At 40.0% G+C, this 22,345-nt stretch overlaps 1 protein-coding gene and 1 long non-coding RNA gene across 4 annotated transcripts in view; one reads left to right on the top strand and one right to left on the bottom strand.

Annotated features, from left to right (window-relative positions):
• Nucleotides 1-11,122: 11,122 nt before the first annotated feature.
• LOC122207653 lies at nt 11,123-12,753 on the bottom strand. Its single transcript, XR_006196955.1, has 2 exons — nt 12,260-12,753; nt 11,123-11,339 (listed from the first exon to the last, which is right to left on the bottom strand). It is a non-coding gene; the product is annotated as an uncharacterized LOC122207653 (long non-coding RNA).
• Nucleotides 12,754-12,840: 87 nt separating this feature from the next.
• Nucleotides 12,841-22,345, top strand: part of FAM133B (family with sequence similarity 133 member B) — a 29,400-nt gene continuing 19,895 nt past the window's right edge. For 2 of the 3 annotated variants that reach the window (XM_042917773.1, XM_042917755.1), the window contains exon 1: nt 12,841-12,955. In XM_042917773.1, the coding sequence (XP_042773707.1) occupies nt 12,932-12,955 (24 nt within the window). In that variant the 5' untranslated portion in view covers nt 12,841-12,931. Of the gene's footprint in view, nt 12,956-13,009; nt 13,305-22,345 lie in introns of those variants that run through there. The other variant, XM_042917764.1, reaches the window with a different exon arrangement.

Here is a 22,345-nt window from a genome sequence, read left to right as displayed (position 1 = left end):
GGGATTGCATGGAATATGTAGATTGCTTTGGGTAGTATTGACATTTTAGCCATATTTTTTCTTCCTATCCAGGAGCATGGAATATTTTTCCTTTTGTGTGTGTGTGTGTGTGTGTGTGTGTGTGTGTGTGTGTGTGTGTCTTCTTCTATTTCTTCATAAGCTTTCTATAGTTTTCAGTGTATAGATTTTTCACCTCTTTGGTTAGATCTATTCCTAGGTATTTTATGGTTTTTGCTGCAATTGTAAATGGGATTGATTCCTTGATTTCTCTTTCTGTTGCTTCATTATTGGTGTATAGGAATGCAACTGATTTTTGTGCATTGATTTTATATCCTGCAACTTTACTGATTATGGATCAGTTCTAGCAGTTTTTTGGTGGGATCTTTTCAGTTTTCCATATAGAGTATCATGTAATCTGCAAAGAGTGAAAGTTTGACCTCCTCCTGGCCAATTTGGATGCCTTTTATTTCTTTGTGTTGTCTGCAGAGGCTAAGACTTCCCATACTATGTTGAATAACAGTGGCAAAAGTGGACATCCCTGTCTTGTTCCTGACCTTAGGGGGAAAGCTCTGTTTTTCCCCATTGAGGATGATATTAGTGGTGGGTCTTTCATATATGGCTTTTATGATCTCAAGGTATGATCCTTCTATCCCTACTTTCTTGAGGGTTTTTATCAAGAAAGGATGGTGTATTTTGTCACATGCTTTCTCTGCATCTATTGAGAGGATCACGTGGTTCTTGTCCTTTCTTTTATTGATGTGATGTATCACACTGATTGTTTTGTGGATATTGAACCAGCCCTGCATCCCAGGTGTAAATCCCACTTGGTTGTGGTGAATAATGTTTTTAATGTATTGTTGGATCCAGTTGGCTAGTATCTTGTTGAGGATTTTTGCATCCATGTTCATCAGGGAAATCGGTCTACAGTTCTCCTTTTTTAGTAGGGTCTTTGTCTGGTTTTGGAATCAAGGTAATGCTGGCTTCATACAGTTTAGAAGTTTTCCTTCCATTTCTACTTTTTGGAACAGCTTCAAGAGAATAGGTGTTAACTCTTCTTTAAATATTTGGTAGAATTCCCCTGGAAAGCCATCTGGCCGTGGACTCTTGTTTTTTGGGAGATTTCTTTACTGGTTATGGGTTGATATCAGGTATTTTTAAAGTAGTCCTCCAGAATTCCCTGGGAGCTTTCAGTAGGACTTGCCTTAATTTTGTGCAACAGGTCCTGAATTGCATCTAAATTTTAAAAATTTATATGAAATATTCAGGAGGGATCATACAGAAAGTCAAGTATATGGCCTTTATTGAAAAATTGAAAGTTTGGGGCGCCAAGGTGGCTCAGTTGGTTGAGTGTCTGACTTCAGCTCAGGTCATGATCTCACGGTTTGTAGGTTCGAGCCCGGTGTCAGGCTCTGTGCTGACAGCTAAGAGCCTGGAACCTGCTTCGGACTCTGGGTCTTCCTCTCTCTCTTTGCCCCATCCCCACTTGTGCTCAGTCTCTCTCAAAAATAAATAAATATAATTTTACAAAATTGAAAGTTTGTACTTTAAGAAGTCACTCATATATGTTTCCACAAACTGTGGGCGTCAACAACCAGGTTTGACTGAACCATTTTCTTCAAAAGCAGCACACAGAAAGATCCTTCGGTTGAGCTCTAGTTATCTCTGCTGTGCTCACTTAGAATTTCATTTTATAAAAAGCCCAAAGGCCTTTGCCACTGATTTTTGCCCTTTGAAGCGTCAGCCTAGTTTACTGCTATCTAGGGAAGAGCTCCCAGCAGGGATGGGCCCCAGGAGATCATACTTGTTCTGCAAATCCCCCCTTTCCTGGATGGAGCAGATTGGGGAACCATAGCATCCCAGGGGATATGGGACCAAGAGACTGTGCATCCGTCTCTTCTACGTCTGTGAGTGCTATCTATAAATACAGAGCTGCAAATAGCTGTATTTCTCCCTGTGTACACAGGGAATCATGGGGTGCTGATCCGTGGAGATCGAGATGGTAAGGTGCAGAGACTGGATCCAGACAACCTTCTGGCTCCTCTTCCCCAGGCTCTGAAACTCCCCATATCCTTATAATGAAGTCTGTCTCTAGCTTTTTTTCTTTCCTCCGATTAACTTATGTAGCTCAAGTAAATTTCTATCAATTGCAGCAAAAATCCTAACCCAGCTCCCTCTCTCCTCTATCAGTACTATAACTTGAGGTCGCTGCTCTGCACTGTAATTTCAAACTATTGAAAAGCTAAGTGCAAGAGTAGTATCCTTATTTAAATGTGGATAAAAACCATGATAGTGGAGCCTGCAACTTTTCAAATGGGGATTCCCAGAAATCTGGAGTATAAGGGGAGAATACAAAGCTACACATAAAAAGATCTACATTCCTCAAACATCAATTTTCTTAAAAGAGAAAAATGTTTCATTAAGAAAGACGCTATTTTCAAAATAACATTTAAGAAGACTGGAATAGAATGCAAAATTAAAATTTTATAATAATATTGATGACTTCAAAGACATTTCATGACTTCAGTAACTGCCCGGGACTACTACATCAACAGACCCCACCCCCTACTACAATTCACTCTTTTGCAGAACATTTTGAGAACACTTGTAATGGGGCCCATTGTTCTAAATCCTGTACCTCCTTTGGTCCCCATGATTCCTCATTGGAAAATGACATCTATTATGACAGTGTATTCAAAAAGCTGATAAGGAATGTCAAGTTCACTCCTATTCACTCAACGTCTACTGGCCGCAACCTTTCAAACAGCATATGATACAAAGATGCAGAAGTGTCAAAAGTGATGGTTTGTGATAAAAGACCCTCTCTCCTGCTTGTTGGATTTCATTGTGACACAGTGTTACTTAACTGTATGTGCAGCAAAATAATGGCGCTCTCAGGGAGAGAACAAGGGAGGCAATTAACATTCAAGGAACCACCGCCCGAAGTGCCAGACATTCTGACATGCTATACAAATACAAATTATCTTATTTCCTGAAGTCATTCTCTCCAAGTCAGAAGTAGATGGTGGTGTTAGCTTCAAACAGTCCTGGCATACGATTGCATATAACACACAAGAAAGAAATATGAGCGTATGCTCTAGGGTTTAGAAGTGAATAAGTGAATGAGTTTCCAGTGACCAGATGATTTATATGTAGCTGGTGAAATAAAATGATTACACGTTGACCATAAAATAACTTTAAAAATACAAAAACTAAAGGAAAAAATACGTTTCTTAAAAACATACAAATTCTACCACCTAGATAAGACTACTGCTAATATTTTGATAAACAATTTCTAGATACCTAACTTTACAAAGATACATCAATATAATTTTATACCACAGAAATGGGCTGTGCACTCCAATAAATTGTGCTTTGGGAGTTGTTTGTTTATTTGTTTACATAATATCCTGGATAATTTGTCATTTGAATAAATACAAATTTACATCACCCTTTAGTATGGCTGTATAGTGTGCCATTGTGTAAATGTATTCTAATATACTTAGTCGATCCCCTATTGATAGACCTTTCTCCCCAGCCATCCCATTGTTTTGTATATGAAACAGTGCTTCCATGAGCAGTACTATGAATGCATCTATTTGCACACATGAGTTAGACTTAAGTCATCTAGTCACTGGAAACTCATTCACTCATTCAACATTTATTGAACCTTTACTCTGTGCCAAGCACCTTTAAACTCTATAGATACAGCTGTGAACAAGACAAATATGGCACTTGCTCTTGTGGAGCTAACATTTTAGTAGGAGACAGACAGTAAATAAATATGTGCTCAAGATAATTACGTTATGATAAGTGCCATAAAGAAAAGAAAGACGTGATAAGATAAAAAGTACTTGGATCATGGTGGGCAAGAAAGGCCCTGTAAGAAGCGTTGAGTTGAAGCATAAAGGAAGAGACAGGAAACCAGGTGGAGTACTGAGCTTACAGGCACAGAAAGGAGGCCGATCTGCTGAGGGCATAGAGAGCAGAGCGAGGGGAGAAGAGTAGTCAGAGATGAAATTAGGGAGGTGGAGAGAGAATGTTAGACAACCTCTTCGAGAGACTTAGCCATGAAGCGGAACAGAGAATTGAGGTACAGCTTGAAAAGGATGTGATATCAAAGGAGGACTTCTTTTCTGAGTGAGATGGAAGAGAGTCTGCTGGGGGGGACACAGTGATTGAAGGGGAAGGAGTGAGAAAGAACAGCAGCAGGAATGAAGGAGCACAAGAAGGAGAACTGCACTTTGATAGAGAAAAGCTCTAATAGGAGGGCCAGCAAAGACAGTGGGTGCAGATTTAAAGATTTGGTGGTGGGAATATTCATTGATTCGTTTAGTATTTATTGAGCACCTGTTACGTGCCTAGCCCTGTCCCAGGCACCGGGTTATGGCAGCAGACAAAATAGTGAAGATTTATTGCCTTAATGGAGCTTATTGCTACTGAAGGGAGGCAAGCAAATAACTATCACAATATATCTAGGATGTTACGCAAGTGCTGTAGAAAAAAAACAAAACAGAGAAAAGGCAGAGAGAGTGCTATGGGGATGCAATTTTAAACAGGATGAAAGCCTCATGGAGAAGGACATTTGAAGACCTTAAAGAAAAGAAGGATCCAGGTGGAGATGTGATGAAAGAAATAGCAAGTGCAAATGCCTTAAGGCAGGAGCATGACAAAGATTGTCAAAGACCAGCAAGGAGACTGGCGTGGCTGCAACTGATGGCTAGAAAAGGCTGGGAGATATCCAGAGAAGTAAGTGGCAGGGGGAAGCATATCTTGTAGGGGCCTGTAAGTCAATGTAAAAACTTTGTCATTTACTGTGAATAAGATGGAAAGCCATTCAAAGGTGAGATGCACAGAACTGGCACACGATCTGATGTGTGTTTTAAAGTACCACTCTGGCTGCTCTCTCGAGAACCGACTTTAGGGTAGCAAGAGCAGAAACAGGGAGACCAGTTAGGTGGCTCTCGATATAAGCCAAATGAAAGATAGCCGGGGCTTCAATCAAAGTGAAAACAGTGGAGAAGTGGAAGAAGATTATATTTTGAAAGTAAAGTTGACAGTATATACACTGAGAGAGAAGAAGCTAGAACGTTTCTAAGGATTTTGGCTTGAGCACTTGGAAAAATCAAATTGCCATTTACTGAGATGAGAAGAATATAGGAGGAGCTGCTTTTAGGGGTAATACTGAGAGCTGGATTTGGAACGTGTTAAGTTTGAGATACATATTAGACACTGAAGTGGGGATGTTGACAAGGCAGTTAAATGTGAATCTGAAGTCCAAGGAAGAGGTAGATTGGAGATGAAATTTTTGGAGTCATCAGTATATGAATGGTATTTGAAGCCAGAGATTGGATAAAATCACCAAGGGAAAAAGTATATATAAAAGGAAGAGATCCCAGAACTAAGCCTAATATTTATAGACCAGAGATGAAGAAGAAGAAGCAACAAAGACTAAATGGCCTTTAGAAGGAACATGTGGTGATGTCTAGAAAGTGAAGAAAAATCTTTTGAGGAAAAGAGAATAATCATTGTGACAAATACCACTGAGGGGCGCTTGGGTGGCTCAGTCGGTTAAGCGTCCAACTCTTGATTTTGGCTCAGGTTGTAATCTCACAGTTCATGAGATCGAACCCCGCATTAGGCAGAGCCTGCTTGGGATTCTCTCTCTTCCTCTCTGTCTTCCCCTCCCACTTTCTCAAAATAAATAAACTTTTAAATAATGCCACTGGGGCACCAGGGTGGCTCAGTCGGTTAAGCGTCCGACTTCAACTCAGGTCATGATCTCACTCACGGCTGAAGGGTTTGAGCCCCGCATCAGGCTCTGTGCTGACAGCTCAGAGCCTGGAGCCTGCTTCGGATTCTGTGTCTCCCTCTCTCTCTGTCCCTCCCCCACTCGCACTCTGTCTCTGTCTCTCAAAAATAAATAAACCTGAAAAAAAATTATAATGCCACTGATAGGTCAAGGAAAATGAGGGCTGAGAAATGACCATTGATTAAGCAATATGGAGAATATGAGTGACCTTGAAGAGAAGTCCTGATGAAGTGGTGCAGTGGTAAAAATTCTCTTTAGAGTGGATTCAAGGAAGAATCGGTTGGTACGTGGATGTGGAAACTGTTAGATATAAAGCGAGAGGTACTAAGTGTATCATAAAAGATGTGAGGTGCAGAGTGTGACCCGGTACACTACTGAGCCTAAATAGACTTTAAGTTCAACTTACTTTCCTCCTAAGTTCAAGAATGAGGCAAGGGTGTCAGTTTTCACCACTTCTACTCAGTATTGTGTTGGGGGTCCAAGCAGTACAATAGGCAAGAGAACAAAAGGCATATAGATTGGAAAGAAAGTAAAGCTGTCATTATTCATAGGCTGCATGAGAGTCTGTAGAGAAACCCCTAAAGAATCTACCGCAAAAAAACTAACAGAACAAATTCATTTAAGAAGGCCATAGGATATAAGTGCAATATACAAAAAATAACCACATTTCTGTCTACTTTAAAATCAAAATTGCAAACCATAATTTAAAAATACCAATTAGAGGGGCGCCTGGGTGGCTCAGTCGGTTAAGCGGCCGACTTCAGCTCAGGTCACGATCTCGCGGTCCGTGAGTTCGAGCCCCGCGTCAGGCTCTGGGCTGATGGCTCAGAGCCTGGAGCCTGCTTCCGATTCTGTGTCTCCCTCTCTCTCTGACCCTCCCCCGTTCATGCTCTGTCTCTCTCTGTCTCAAAAATAAATAAACATTAAAAAAAAATTTAAAAAAAATACCAATTAGAGTGGCATCAAAAAAACGAATGAAGTCATACTGGATTAGGGTGGGCCCTAAATCCAATGACTGTTAGGCTTAAAAGAAGAGGAGAGGGCACACAGAGACACAAAAAAAGATGGCCACATGAAGACAGGGAAAAAGATTGGGATTATGCTGCTCCAAGTCAAGGAATGTCGGGGGCTAAAAGAAGCAAGGATGGACTCTTCCCTAGAGGCTTCACAAGAACCATGGCCCTGCTGACACCTTGATTTCAGGCCTGATGCTTTGTTGTGGCAATTCCTAGCAAACTAATAGAGGAATGCAATGGCAGAAGGACAATCTTTTCAACAAACAGTTCTGAAGAAATTGGTTATCCATATGGATACAAAAATGAATCCTGACCTGCACATCCCACCATGAAAAACAATTAATTCAAAATGGATCATAGGCCTAAACATTGTAGGCTAAAACTATAAAACTTGCAGAAGAAAACATAGGAGAAAATCTTTGTGACTTTGGGTTAGGCAACAACTTCTTAGGACACAAATAGAAAATACTGATAATGGCACTTCATCAAAATTTAAAACTTTTTTCTTTGAAAGGAATCATTAAAAAAATGAAAAGACAGGGACGCCTGGGTGGCTCAGTTGGTTGAGCCACTGACTTTGGCTCAGGTCATGATTTCACGGTTTGTGAGTTCAAGCCCCGCATCGGGCTCTGTGCTGACACCTTAGAGCCTGGAGCCTGCTTCGAATTCTGTGTCTCCCTCTGTCTCTGCCCCTCCCGCACTCATTCTCTGTCTCTCTCTGTCTCTCTCTGTCTCAGAAATAAATAAACGTAAAAAAAAAATTTTTTTTTTAAAGGAAAATACAAACCACAGATTGGGGAAAAAAGATCCAAAAATATATTCTGGGATTGATATTCAGACAAATGATCCAATTTTTTAAAGTACTTATTTATTTATTTATTTATTTAGAAAGAGAGAGAGAGAGAAAAAGAGATAATCCCAGGCAGGCTCCATGCCCAACATGGAGCTGGATCTCACAACTGCGAAATCATGACCTGAACCAATATCAAGAGTCAGTCACTTAACTGACTGAGCCACCCAGTGCCCCATCCAATTTTTTAACTGAGCAAAAGATTTGAAATAAAACTTCACCAAAGAAGATCATAGGCCGAAATAAATAAAATAAGTACCTGAAAAGGTGAACAACTGCATTAGTCATTAGGGAAATGCAAATTAAAACCACAGTAAGATATCACTACACACCTCCTAGAATGGCTAAAATTTTTCAGTTTGACAACTCCAAGTGTTGGTGAGGATGTGGAACAACTGAAATTCTCACCATTGATCTCACCAATGCAAAATGATACAGTATGCTATTTTGGGAAGAGTTGAGAGTTAAACATACACTTACAATTCAATCCACCAACCTACTGGTAGTTATTTACTCAAAGAAAATCAAAGCATATGTGCACACACTTATATATGAATGTTCACAGAAGCTTTATTCATAATAGGCAAAAACTGGAAACAATCCAAGTGCCCATCACAATGTCAATGAAGGAGCAAATTGTGATTTATAAGTACAGTGGAATACTACACAGCAATAAAAAGGGACAACTCTTGCTACACACAACACAGGTGAATCTCAAAAGTATCATTAAGTGGAAGAAATCAGACACAAAAATATATCTCATATTTGATTGCATTGATATGAAATTCTAGAAAAGGCAAAAAACCATACTGACAGAAAATAGATCAGCCTCCCACCCTGGGAGACAGGGAAGGGAATTAACTGCAAGAGGGCACAAAGGCACTTTTAGAGAAATGAACACATTCTATATTTTGACTGTAATGGTCAAAATATAGACTAGGCATTTGTTAAAATTCAACAAACTGTATATTTTAAACTGGTGAATTTTATTATATGTAAGGTATTCCTCAATCAAGTTAATTTTTTAAATTAAAGGTGTTCTCTTTCATTGCTAGCAAAAGTCAACCTGAAATAATTGGCAAAGAACTTTTATAGCTTGTGAGTCACCTCAATAGAGATGGGAACAAGAGGAGAATTATAGTAAAACTGTAACACGTTGATTTAGTTGAAGCTCTAATGAACATCAGGAATTTTCCTTTCTGACTCACTGTGCTTGGTAACTTCCACTGCCCCTGCCCATTAACAGTAATGAACCATGGGTTTACAAAAGGAAATGTAAGTAAAGTAAATGGCTCCCTTTTGGACGAATCGCCATCTTCCAGTAATTCACCAAAATGACCAACACAAAGGGAAAGAGGAGAGGCACCCGCTATATGTTCTCCAGACCTTTTCAGAAAACACGAAGTGGTTCCTTTGGCCACATACATGCCTATCTACAAGAAAAGTGATATTGTAGACATCAGGGGAATGGCACTATTCAAAAAGGAACGCCCCAGAAACGTTACCATGGCAAAACTGCAAGAGTCTACAGTGTTACCCAGCATGCTGTTGGCATTGTTGTAAACAGACAGGTTAAAGGCAAGATTCTTGCCAAGAGAATTAATGTACATATTGAGCATAGTAGCACTCAAAGAGCCAAGAGAGCTTCCCGAAGTGTGTGAAGGAAAATGATCAGAAAAAGAAGGAAGCCCAAGAGAAAGGTACTTGGGTTCAACTGAAGTAACAGCCTGCACCACCCAGAGAAGCACAATTTGTGAGAACCAATGGAAAGGAGCCTGAGCTGCTGGAACCCATTCCCTATGAATTCATAGCATGATAATTAAAAAAAAAAAAAAGAGACCCCAAGACTATAAATAGATAGATGACAGGTAGATAGACAATAGATAAAGTGAATGTCTATTTGGTTTTCATGATTCAAAATCTTTTAAAAAATGTATCTTTTTTATATTTTTTGCAGTGAGAAATACACCTGTTTAAAGCACAAGATGATCATGTTTAGTGGTCACTGTTTTCTCTCTGTGTAAGTAAAATTACATCCAGAACTGACACAGTGAGAGAGGAATCAGAAAGGGGGGTTGATTAGTTGAGCAAAATTTTAATAAAATAAATCAGAAAAGAAGGCTATATGGTGAAAAATATGCCCCCCCAACACTTCAACTCACTAATACTATTATAAAGTAACCAGCAGTAAGAGTTTAGTGTGTAAACTTTCCAGAAATTTTCCTGGACATATTCAAGCATATATATGTAATAAGTTAAACCATATGATTGCCATTCATATAGGTTAGAAATTGCTAAATATCAACAATTTCATATGGTTCAACCAATATATCCTCTTGTTAATGCACGTGCTCTCATATTCTATATACTCTTTTAAAATTTTCTCTCTTAATAATGTATCATGCCTATTTTTCCATATCAGTACATACAGCTGTACCTCACTTTCTAAATACCTGGGTAGTTTGCCATTGCATGGATGTACCATACTTTATTTTACCAGTTCCTTTGTAATGGATATTTACCTTGGTTCCTGTCTTTTCCTGTCTTTTCCAATTAAGATAGTTGGATAATCACATGGCTATGTCTTCAAACATGAAAGCTCCATGCTTCCATCTCAAGTCTAGGGATATGCCCACTCAAACAATGAACACTTGCGTTTTGTGGATTGGGTTTCTGTGTCTCTGTTGTTGAAATTCTTATATACCCACACAACAACAATGAAAAGTATATAATATTTAACTACAGTATTAAATATGGATACAGATCCAAGTCAGTCCAAGTGTATTTAATGTTAAAGATGCCTTTTGAGTTAAAATCATTGAATGCTATTCAAGTTGAAAATCCCTGTACCAGCGAATAATAATAATAATAATTATTATTATTATTAGACCATCACTATTTGGAGCTTTGTGTTTTATCATTGCTCAAGTTATTCCTTTATTCAAAAACTTTGCAGAATAAAATAAAACTTCTTCCCTTAGCATTCCAGGCCCTTTGCCTCTAGCTACAATGTACCTTTCCAACCTTGCTTCCCCGCCCCCCCAGCACATTTGGTCTATGCTGCCACACCTGATTACCTTTCCTTTTACTCAGACTGTTCCCTCTGTTTGCAGTATCTTTCCATTTCAGCTCCTCTGTGGGAGTTTGTCACCTTCCCAATCCACCTGTAATGACACTTCTCTATCCCTCATCCTTCAAAGGCAGTGTGATATTGTAAGGAAAGTGTAGGCTTTCAAGTTTGTCACACCTGTATTTGAAGCCCCAGCTTCTCCACTTTCTAGCTATGGGACTTGGGGCAAATTACCTGGCTTATCTTAGCCTCAGTTTTTCTCATGTGAAAAATGGAATGCAGTTGCTTAGTTCTGTCTAGAACATTTGGGAGGGTTATATAGGTCCATAGCTAGAAGGGAAATGTGTTTATTAGCAAATCACACTGTACAGAGGAGGTATAAAGCATTTCTTTATTCTTCTGATTGAGTCACTGTAAGTTACATCCTGAGAAGGCCAGGACCAACCCTTTCTTTATGGAGTCCACTCAGGTGAGCTCCCAATTGCTCTGGCCTTCTTCATTATTTCTACGGGTCATTTTCCTGCTTCTCTATCCTCCCATGGCATCCATGTACCATCTGGAATGTGCTGTATACATTACCAGAGGGGGAACCATCTACAAGAAACAAAAAAAAAATTTCTGTTGGATTATATCATTATCATATTTTAAAAATCTCTGTACTCTGTATAACCAGCCAAAGGAAGTCAAAGGTAAGAAGGAGCTAAAGAGAAAAACTGTATTCTTTCACAGATATCATAATGCTTATGTTGGAGCACTGGAAATAATATCTATGAAGTTTATAGACTATTAAAAACACTGTAAAGTAGCCATGAAAAAAAAAACTTTAATATTCACAGATTCCTGTCTTCCTCTTGTGCATACTGGGAAGCCTGTCTTTGGTGGAAGTCCTCAGCTTAAATCAGAGGTAATGGAAGAGGAGGAGGAGGAGGAGGAGGAGGAGGAGGAGGAGGAGGAGGAGGAGGAGAAATGAGACTAGAGGACCAATTTACAGTAAAAAGCAAAATGAATTACTCAGGAGAATGAACATCTAGTGGGGAGTAGAACCACCAATGGCTGCATTTAAGAGAGTTTGGAAAATTTTTGAGAGAAAATGGGAGTTGGCAGCATCTGTTGTGCAATGCAGTATGAGAAAGGGGAGAGAGAGATGGAAATTGGGAAAGAGGGGTGTTTTTGTTTTTGTTTTTTAATGTTTATTTTAGAGAGCTTGCGGATGGGGAAGGGGCAGAGAGAGAGAGGGGGAAGAAGATCCAAAGTGGGCTTTGTGCTGACAACAAAGAGCCCCATGCAGCGTTCGAACTCAGGAGCGGTGAGATCATGACCTGAGCTTAAATTGGACGCTCATCCGACTGAGCCACCCAGGCGCCCTAGGAAAGATAATTTTAAGGAGTGTTCATGTATATAATGATATAAGCCTATTTTGCTTTTTTCAAGAGTCCAAAAAAGATTAAAGTTGATTTTCGATTACTTTCTAATGACATTGTGCTTAGATGGGCCCAGAGTGGCCCAGCTCTCACCATGTCGATAAATACTTGGCTCTTTCTCTGGAACCCAGATCACCTCCCTTGAAGTTTTAGAACTGTATTTACGTTATTATGACACATCGTGCAATAAAGTTGGCTCTGTGTATGTATATCCCCTAGCAGGTTGTAGATAGGCCATTTGAAAGCAGGTTTGGTGTGTTTTAATCATCTTCGTGTCCACCGTATCCAGCTTCCCATCACCTAGTCTATGAATTGCCCACCGGCCGGACTCTGAGGAAACATGTCTGTCCTGGTCTTCTCTTTACCGCCAGCACTTGCACTATGTTAAGCCCACAGTAAGCGTTGGGATAATCTTTGTTTCCCCTAGAGTAAGGATTTCAGCGCATAAGGAATGGAAGAGAGTAAAAACGTCTAAGCCGAGTTGGTGAGAACGCAGTACAGAAGAGCAGTGGCGGCCGGCCCGGGGCTGGGTGGTAACGAACAGGAATCCGCCAGGAGAAGCCTGGGAGAAGCGGGTGATCGCCGGCGCCCTCCTCTCCTCCACAACGGCAGGTGGCGCTGTGGTCGGGTGCGGCCGCTAGGTTCGCGAGGCGCCTCTCTCTGGGCAGGGTGGGGAGTAGGCAGAAGGACCTGCGGCGGGCCCATCTCGGCCGCCTCTCTGGCTTGATCTTCCTCGGCGTCTGACTGTGAGCTTAGTCCTGCACCATGGGGAAGCGGGACAATCGAGTGGTGAGTACTGAGTGGGGAAAACAGTGGGGCGACGCGGGGTCGGCGGCAGGGGAGCGGAACCCCTTGCTCTTCCCGACGGGGCCTGAGGGTCAGCAGCGTCGCTCGGACCTCGAGCCTGGAGATCCAACTCCCCCCATCCCCGTCGGCCCCAGACGCGCGTGCGCCGAGCACGCAGTTGGCGCTTTCGGGCCCCCCACTCTCTGTCCCCTCTTTCCTCTTCCCGTGTCCCCCTCTTTTTTTCAACCCCGCTGCACCTTCTGGCAGTGCTCCCTAGCTCCCTTTCCTCCGGTACTCCGACTAGCAGTGCCCAGTTTTTACAGCTACAAGGGCTGGAGGAGTTCTGTCTCCTGTACGTTTGTCGTAAGTCTGAGGCCCACAGAGGCCCCGGGACTGGCCCCCTACCCGGTATGGAAGATCTGGCTCCGCGCCCCTGTCGTGCGCACGCTGGTGGGATGGAGGGGCGGAGGCCTCAGGCGCAGCTCCTTTTTCTGGGCTTGCTGCGCGCCTAGTTTTAGCGGCAGGTAGACTCCCGTTTGAGGACCAGGATCGAAACATTTGGCTTCGTGTCCTCAGCGCCTAGCACTTCCTGGCACTTAGTAGGACCTGTGTACGAATGAAGGGTGAAAAACAATTGCCTTTGAAGTCAGGTATAGATGGCAGTGTCAGTTTTGGGCCCTCAGGGGTCGGGTGACTAGGATAAGTTGCTTTTCTTCTCTGAGCCTCTGTAAAGGGGCATTAGTGTTATCCACAGCTTTGCAGAATAGTTGAAACCGCAAAAGGCAAATGGCCAGAGAACGTTTGGCATGGAAGTTGTTCTAGTAAATGAGATAAAAGAGACACAGGAATGTAAGAAATAACATGTAGTTTCGAAGTTCTTGAAGGTATTCGAAAGAGAAGGTACTTTGGACAGGAGGAGATGGGAAGAAGGCATTCTAGATGGCTGCTAGGTTGGTTTGGAAAGTCCGGATTATAAATCAGACTGGATGGGCCATAATCATTAGGGATTAACAATAAATTTAGGTTGCAGCCTTCAAGTTCCAGGATTTGTGATCGACTTTTAACCACCGAGCAGCAAAATGAAAAAAAATAAATGCAGTTAAAGTTAGTGTACTAAATTGGGGTGCCTGGGTGGCTCTGTCGCTTAAGTGTCCGACTTTGGTTCAGGTCATGATCTGTGGTTGGTGGGTTCCAGCCCCATATCGGGCTCTGTGCTGACAGCTCAGTACCTGGAGCCTGCTTTGGATTCTGTGCCTCTCTCTCTCTGTCTGTACTCCTCCTCGCTCATGCTCTGTCCCTGTATCTCAAAAAAATAAATAAACGTTAAAAAAGAGTTAATGTACCAAATTTAATGAACTTTTATATTCAATGATTATTGCCTTTTTGGGTTGGGAGGGCTACTAAAAGAGCTTTACTTTTATGATATGGTGACATTTCTTCAAAACATTCGTTTTAATTTTATATACTACTCATAATCAGAGATGTTTAGGAACCACAGTGGTGAACTTTGATTACAATGTTAAGGAATGTTCTTTTCTCCTGCTTTCCCGGCTGTGGGTCAGACCTTGTGGTATCCAGTTTCTCATAGGGTTGAAATGGTGTTCTGATGGAGCATCCTTATTAGGTTTGAGGTGTTCAGAGTGTTTTGACTCTTTAAACTGTGGACTTGAAAATTTAGAAATCACCAGACCTTGGATATGGTTTCATATAGAGGCCTAAGATGTTTTGTCTTTGTTTTACTTAGGAGAAGTGTTGCTTTACACATACCTTTAAAGCATTTGAAACTTTTCAGATTAGCTTCATTTTACTAGAACATTTTGATAATAACTCTGGGCTCTACTTACTAGTTGGTATGCTTTTGTAGCATAGAGTGTTCTGGTAACATTTTATTTGCAGTTAAAAAGTGGAAAAGAGGGATGCCTGGGTGGCTTAGTCATTTGAGTGTCTGACTTTGGCTCAGGTCATGATCTCGAGGTTCATGAGTTTGAGCCCCCCCCCCCGTCGGGCTTTGTGCTGACAGCTCAGAGCCTGGACCCAACTGTTTCAGATTCTTTGTTTCCCTCTCTCTCTGCCCCTCCCCTGCGCACGCTCTCTCTCTCTCTCTCTCTCTCTCACAAATAACATTAAAAAAAATTTTAAAGGTGGGAATGAAAACATGAAATTAAGATTTAGAAGAGAGATTGTCTAATTTTGTGTTCTCGTTGCATGGAGGAGGAGACGGAACTTTTTTTCTTCCAAATTTTTATTTAAATTCTGGTTAGTTAACATATAGTATCATACTGATTTCAGGAGTAGAATTTAGTGACTCAGCACTTAAGTATAATACCTAGTGCTCATCATAACAAGTGCCCTGCTTAATACCCATCACAGGTTTAGCCCATCCCCCACCTCCCTCCATCAACCCTCGGTTTTATTATCTTTCATTAAGAGTTTCTTATGGTTTGTTTCCCTCTCTCTCTCTCTTTTTTAATGTTTATTTTTGAGAGAGAAGGAGAGGGAGAGAGAGTGTATGTGATTGGGGGAGGGGCTAAGAGAGAGGGAAACAATCCGAAGCAGCCTCCAGGCTCCCAGCTGTCCGCACAGAGCCAGATGTGGGGCTCAAACTCACGAGCATGAGATCATGACCTGAGCCAAAGTCGGATGCTTAACCGACTGAACCATCCAGGTTCCCATTTCCTTCTCTTTTTAACCCCCTTCCCATATGTTCATCTGTTTTGTTTTTTAAGTTCCACATAAGAGTGAAATCATATGGTATTTGTCTTTCTCTGATTGACTTATTTCGCTTAGCATAATAGAGTCTATCACCATCCATGTTGTTGCAAATGGCAAGATTTCTTTCTTTTTGATGGCTGAGTAATATTCCTGTGTGTGTGTGTGTGTGTGTGTGTGTGTGTGTGTGTGTGTGTGTGTGTGACATCTTCTTTATCCATTGGCTATTGTTGATAATGCTCAAGGAGAACATACCCCTTCGAATCTGTATTTTTGTATCCTTTGGGTAAATACCTAGTAGTGCAATTGCTGGGTCCATAGCGTAGTTCTATTTTTAACTTTTTGAGGGACCTCCATACTGTTTTCCAGAGTGGCTGCACCAGTTTGCATTCCCAGCAACAGTGTTAGAGGGTTCCCCTTTTTCTGCATCCTCAACATCTGTTGTTTCCTGTGTTAATTTTAGCCCTTATGACAGGTGTGAGGTGGTATCTCATTGTGGTTTTGATTTGTATTTACCTTATGATGAGTGATGTTGAGCATCTTTTCATGTGCATGTTAGCCATCTGGATGTCTTCTTTGGAAAAATGTCTATTCATGTCTTCTGCCCATTTCTTAACTGAATTATGTGTTTTGGGGTGTTGAGTTTGATAACTTCTTTATAGATTTTGGATACTAACCCTTTATCAGATATGTCATTTGCAATTATCTTCTCCAGTTCTGTAGGCTGCCTTTTAGTTTTGTTGATTGTTTCCTTCCCTGTGCAAAAGCTTTTTATCTTGATGAAGTCCCAGTAGTTCATGTTTGCTTTTGTTTTCCTTGCCTCCTGGGACAGTGTGTCTCGTAAGAAGTTGCTACAGCCAAGGTCAGAGAAGTTGCTGCCTGTATTCTTCTCTAGGATTTTGATTGTTTCGTGTCACACATTTGAATTTATTTTTGTGTATGCTGTAGGAAAGTGGTCCAGGTTTATTCTGTATGTTCTGTGTGGTGATGCCCAGCACCATTTGTTGATTCTTTCCTACTTTTTCAAAGATAGTTGACCATAGATGGAACTGTTTAAACTGGGACCAAAACTTGGGTCATTTGGTACTTAGTTCAGTAGATCATAACTTTTAGGTTTTTTTTAAAATGTTTGTTTATTTGTTTGTTCGTTTTGAGAGAGAGAGCACACACATGAGCGGGGGATGGGCAAAGAGAGGGGAGAGAGAGAATCCCAAGCAGGCTCCATGCCCAGTGTGGAGCCTGGTGCAGGGCTTGATCCTACAACTGTGACACCACAACCCCAGCTGAAATCAAGAGTTCAGTGGACTGAGCCACCCAGGCACCCCATTATAACTCTTGGTTTTAAATAAAATGAATGTTTGCCTCTGAAAATAATGGCATGTTTTTCTTCATACATTGATGGTAAATTCATAGTTCTAAAGATGATAGAGTTGCTTTCTAAAAAAAACCATAAAGTCCAGGTTGAAAGTTTTGTTGTTGTTTTTGTTGTTTTTTAAAGACTTACTCTGGGGTGCCTGGCTGGCTCAGTCAGTAGAGCATGAGACTCTTGATCTCAGGGTTGTAAGTTTGACCCCACGTTGGGTGTAGAGATGACTTAAAAATAAAATCTTTAAAAAAATAGATTTTTCAGAGTGGTTTTGAATTCACAGCAAAATTGAGCTGTAAGTGCAGAGAGTTCCCATATATTCCATGTGCACAGTTACGCACAGCCTCTCCCTACTTGCAACCCTGCTCTGCAGGGCGTTGTTATAGTTGATGAACCTATCTGGCCACATCATTTTCACCTGAAGTCCGTACTTTACATTAGGGTTCATTCTAGGTATTGTACATTCTTGAACAGTTATTTTTTTAACTGAACATTTTAGTTCTCAAGATTTATGAAGAGCTGTTAAATTCATAATGGCCACCCTTTGTCCTCATTGTTTTTCAGAAGTTTCATGTTCTATTTGGTTACTTTGTGCCCTCTAAAACAGATGTATCCTCTAGATAAAAATAGGTAATCAAAGTAACAAATGAAGTTCTGCACATTTTGTTCTCACATTGCTCTTTTCAGTACCTGCCCACTTACCTATTCCTTCAGTTTGATTTGCTATCCTGAATTTCAAAAACAAATTGCTTTGTTACCAAACTCATGCAGCAGTTTGGAGCCACAGACAATTCTAGTTATATATGAATACAAGTATTTGATTTGTAAGGTCACAGCATTTAATGTGATTAAGTCATAGTGAGACAGTTCAAGAAATTGCACAATTTCTGTGTTTTAACTGGTGCCTAACCACCCAGCCCCTTAATGTTAAGAACATTGTTTTTAACACTGCTGCATAATAAGCAAAAAGGCTTTATCTTTGTAAAATTAATTTTTTTGTTTTAAAAGCCTTTCTGTTCATAGTAAAAAGAAGCACTGTTGCTTATTGATTATGAGCACAGACCATCAAGTGTTTTTGCAAGGAGCCTGGCATATAAGATGTCTTTAATAAATATTGCTATTTTTAAAAAAGTTTTATTTGTTTTGAGAGTGCTCACATGAGCAGGGGAAGGGCAGAGAGAGAGGGAGAGAGAAAATCCCAAGCAGGCTCCCTGCTGTCAGCTCAGAGCCCCCCAATGAGGGGCTTATGACCTGAGCTGAGATCAAGACCTGGATGCTTGAGAAACTGAGCCACCCAGGTGCCCTTTGCTGTTTTTTAAAATAAATATTACTGTTATAGTTGAAATAAATAATTGAGATATTTGGAGTGTACTTAAGCGAACTAAGGATAGTGTTTATAATCAAAAGCTTATGTTAAGCCTATTACATAGACAATGATAGCTCTTGTAATTGTATCATAAGTTGTCTGTGATTAATAGTCTTAGGATGTGAATATACTACTTTACTATTTAATTTTCCTCTGAAAAGTAAACCATAAGACAGACTGTATGTACTTGAGGGAAGCAATTTCACAGTAGACATAACATAAAAATGTTAATGTACTTTTAAGATACATGCGAGTATATTTGAAGACTATAAAACATGGTGAATGTGTTACAATTTTTTTTTAAGTAGGCCGTATGCCTAAAGTGGGGCTTGAACTCATGACCTTGAGATTAAGAGTCACATGCTCTACTGACTGAACTGGTCAAGCGCCCCCCAATTTTTTTTAATTAAAGTGATAAGTTGTCACTGTACTGTTTGTGAATTTTTACTTGAAAACAGTTCAGCTCTTGGAATTGGAGTGGCAGTATTGTGAGTGAATTTTTCTCATTTTGTTTACCTTTATTATTATGATAATGTTTGTGTGTAGTTTTTTTGATTTTTTTCATTTATAAAGGTAATGAATTGTTATTTTTAAAAAATTTTTCCAGGGTATGAAATGATGAAAGTGGACATCTGCCTTTACATTTTGATGCATATAGATATTTTATTGATTTATTTATTATGTTTTATTCATTTTTTTGGTAGAGAGAGACAGAGCATGAGCAGGGGAAGGGTAGAGAGAGGCAGATGTAGAATCTGAAGCAGGCTCCAGAGTCTGAGCTGTCAGCACGGAGCCTGACACAGGGCTCGAACTCACGAACCCCAAGATGATGACTTTGGCTGAAGTCGGATGCTTAAACTGACTGAGCCACCCAGGCCCCCTAATGCATCTAGATTTTTTAAAAATCTATAGTTGTTCATTAAAATGGCATCTTATATTTTGGCAACCTGCTTTTGCTTCACATTTAGGAAATCTCAGACATCTTTCCATATCAGAAACTATAGATCTCTCTTTTTATGGCTACATAGTATTTCATTTTGAAGGTATATTTTAATATATAATTAATGAATCTCAATTTGATGGCTCTTTGGGTGTTTTCAGTTTTCCCTATTTTAGTAATTTAGTTTTGAACATCCTTGTATATATTTGCATTCTTTGGAAATAAACAGTTTTTACAGTTTTAAACTTAAGATATTTTACTGGTAAGTGCTACTAAAATTATGACATAGGACCAAAGAAATGGGAAGGTGATAGATATCTCCTGTTTTAAAAATGATGAACTTAGCTTTGCACATATATTTGCTTCTGGTTATTAGGATTGTCAGTGTCATTATTTGGGCCACAGTTCCTCTATTGCAGCTTCCATTGGTTGTCATATTTCCACATGAACTACATGAACTGAGTGAAATTCTCAGCAGAGGCAGTTGATTGAAATACTCAAAGACATAACAGTTGATGTAAAGAATGTCACTATATGCCTCTCTCTTGAGTTGGATTTGATATTCACATCTAGCCCTGACTCTGTAAACATGCCTGACATTAGGAGTTCTAGCATTAATTCCTGCATGGAAGAAAATTATGTTAATGGATTTTTTCATCCCACGTAATTAATTAGGCAGTATCCGGTTGAATGGGACTGGTTCTCAGTTTGTACTGTTTATAGTAGTTTTATGTTGTTTGATCTGCCAGAGAAATCTGGAAATAATATAACTCATACTTGTTTTGAGGGTGGGAAATGTTGGTTATTTTCAAGGGTTTTTGTTAAATAAAATGCAACAAATACATTCTTTCACTTGTTTTGGAATATTAAGTCTTAAGTTTAAGGCCTTAAAATCAATGTTGATAATAGTCATTTTTGACCAGAATTCTTTTTGTTTTAACAGTGGAAGAGTTTTTATAAATGATTGTTGACTTGGATTAAATTTGGAAAACCAAATATGAGGATCAAGGAGTTGAGACTAATTTAAAGACCAAATTTTATATATGTAGGACAGTTAATTTTAATAAAACAGTATCTCTTTGCTAGATAGTGTCATTAATAAAGAAACCTGCTTTATTTTGTCTGGATATGTTTTTTTTTTTAAGTATCTAAAAATGTGTTTTTCTGTCATAGTAAGTTCAGTATAGACAGCAGAATTTGATTTTTGTAGAGTTCCTTATTGTGTAAAAATAAACATAAAGTTCATTGTCTTAGCCATTTTTAAGTGTTTGTCAGTGGCATTAATATATTCACAGTGTTGTACAAGTGTTACCACTGTCCATTTCCAGAACTATTTTTTTTAAAGTTTATTAGAGAGAGAGGGCACACATGTGTGTGGGGGGGAAAGGGGCAGAGAGACTCCCAAGCAGGTCCCATGCTGTCAGAACAGAGCCTGACTCAGGGTTCAAACCTATGAACCATGAGGTCATGCATGACCTGAGCCGAAATTTGACCCAGATGATCAACTGACTGAGCCACCCAGTTGCCCCCTCCAGAACTTTTTCAGCATCCCAGATAAGAAACTTTGTACCCGTTAAAGAGTAATTCTCAGTCATTTGTTCCCCTCCAGCCCCTGGAAACCTTTTTACTTTCTATCTCTATCCATAATTTGTTTATTCTAGATACCTCATATAAGTTGAATCATACAGTATTTGGCCTTTTATATCTGGATTATTTCACTTAGCATGTTTCCACGGTTCATCCATATTGTAGCATGTTTAAGAATTTCATTCTTATGCAAGGTGGCATCTTGCATTGATGCATCTTGATTTGCATTTTCTTTGCATTTGCATCGTGATTTGCATTAATGGATTGTCAGTGTCATTGGTTGGGACAGTGACTAGGGAGTTGAACATCTCTTCATGTGCTATTGGACATTTGAATATCTTCTTTAGAGAAATGTTTATATAAGTCCTTTGTACATTTTTTAATTGGGTTGTTAGAGTTTTTTGCTGTTGTATGATTTCTTTAGGCATTCTGGATATTAATTCCTTGTCAGATCTGTGAGTTGCAAATACTTTCTCCCATTCTGTGGATTGTCTTTTCATTCTTGATAGTGTTCTTTGATACACAGATTTTTTTTTTTAAGTTTATTTATTTTGAGAGAGAAAGCAAGAGCACAAGCAAAGGAGGGGCAGAGAGAGAGGGAGACACAGAATCTGAAGCAGGCTCCAGGCTCTGAGCTGTCAGTACAGAGGCTGGTGCAGGGCTCCAACTCACAAACTGTGAGATCGTGACCTGAACCAAAGTCAGATGCTTAACCGACTGGCCACCCAGGCACCCCAATAAACAGATATTTTAATGTTGGTGAAGTCCTGCTGTTTTTTTTTTCTTTTGTTGTCTGTCCATAATTTAATATTTGACGTTAACAATTGGCAAGTAAAATTGCCATCAGTATGGCATAGTATTTCCTGAGATAAAAGATATAGTAGAATAAGTGATGAATTTAAAGTTCGATCTTTGGGACACCTGGGTGACTCAGTTGATTAAGCATCTGACTCTTGATGTCCACTCAGGTCATGATCTCGCTCTCCTGGGATGGAGCCCCACATCAGGCTCCCCACTGGGCATGGAGCCTACTTGGTAGTCTCTATTCCTTCCCCCCTCTCTCTGCCCCTCCCCCACTCTCACTCTCTGCCCCTCCCCCGCTCCGTCTCTCCTCTCTCAAAAATAAATACACCACTTAAAAAAAAAATAAAGTTAGATCTTTAATTATTTTGCAACCAAGTTTCTTAATTTGCCAGTAAGCATAGTGTTACCGTCTCATGGGGTTATTGGGCTTTAGGAGAAAACATAAAATTATCTTACAGTAAGAAAGAGGTATCATTATTATTTTTATTAAATCTCTAGTTTAAAAAAAAAGGTGGGGGGGCGCCTGGGTGGCTCAGTTGGTTAAGCGTCCGACTTCAGCTCAGGTCATGATCTCACGGTCTGTGAGTTCTGTGAGTTCGAGCCCCACGTCAGGCTCTGTGC

The sequence above is a fragment of the Panthera leo genome, chromosome A2 (genome assembly GCF_018350215.1).
Source record: "Panthera leo isolate Ple1 chromosome A2, P.leo_Ple1_pat1.1, whole genome shotgun sequence".
Lineage (NCBI taxonomy): Eukaryota > Metazoa > Chordata > Mammalia > Carnivora > Felidae > Panthera > Panthera leo.
This window is presented reverse-complemented; position numbering and strand designations above follow the sequence as displayed.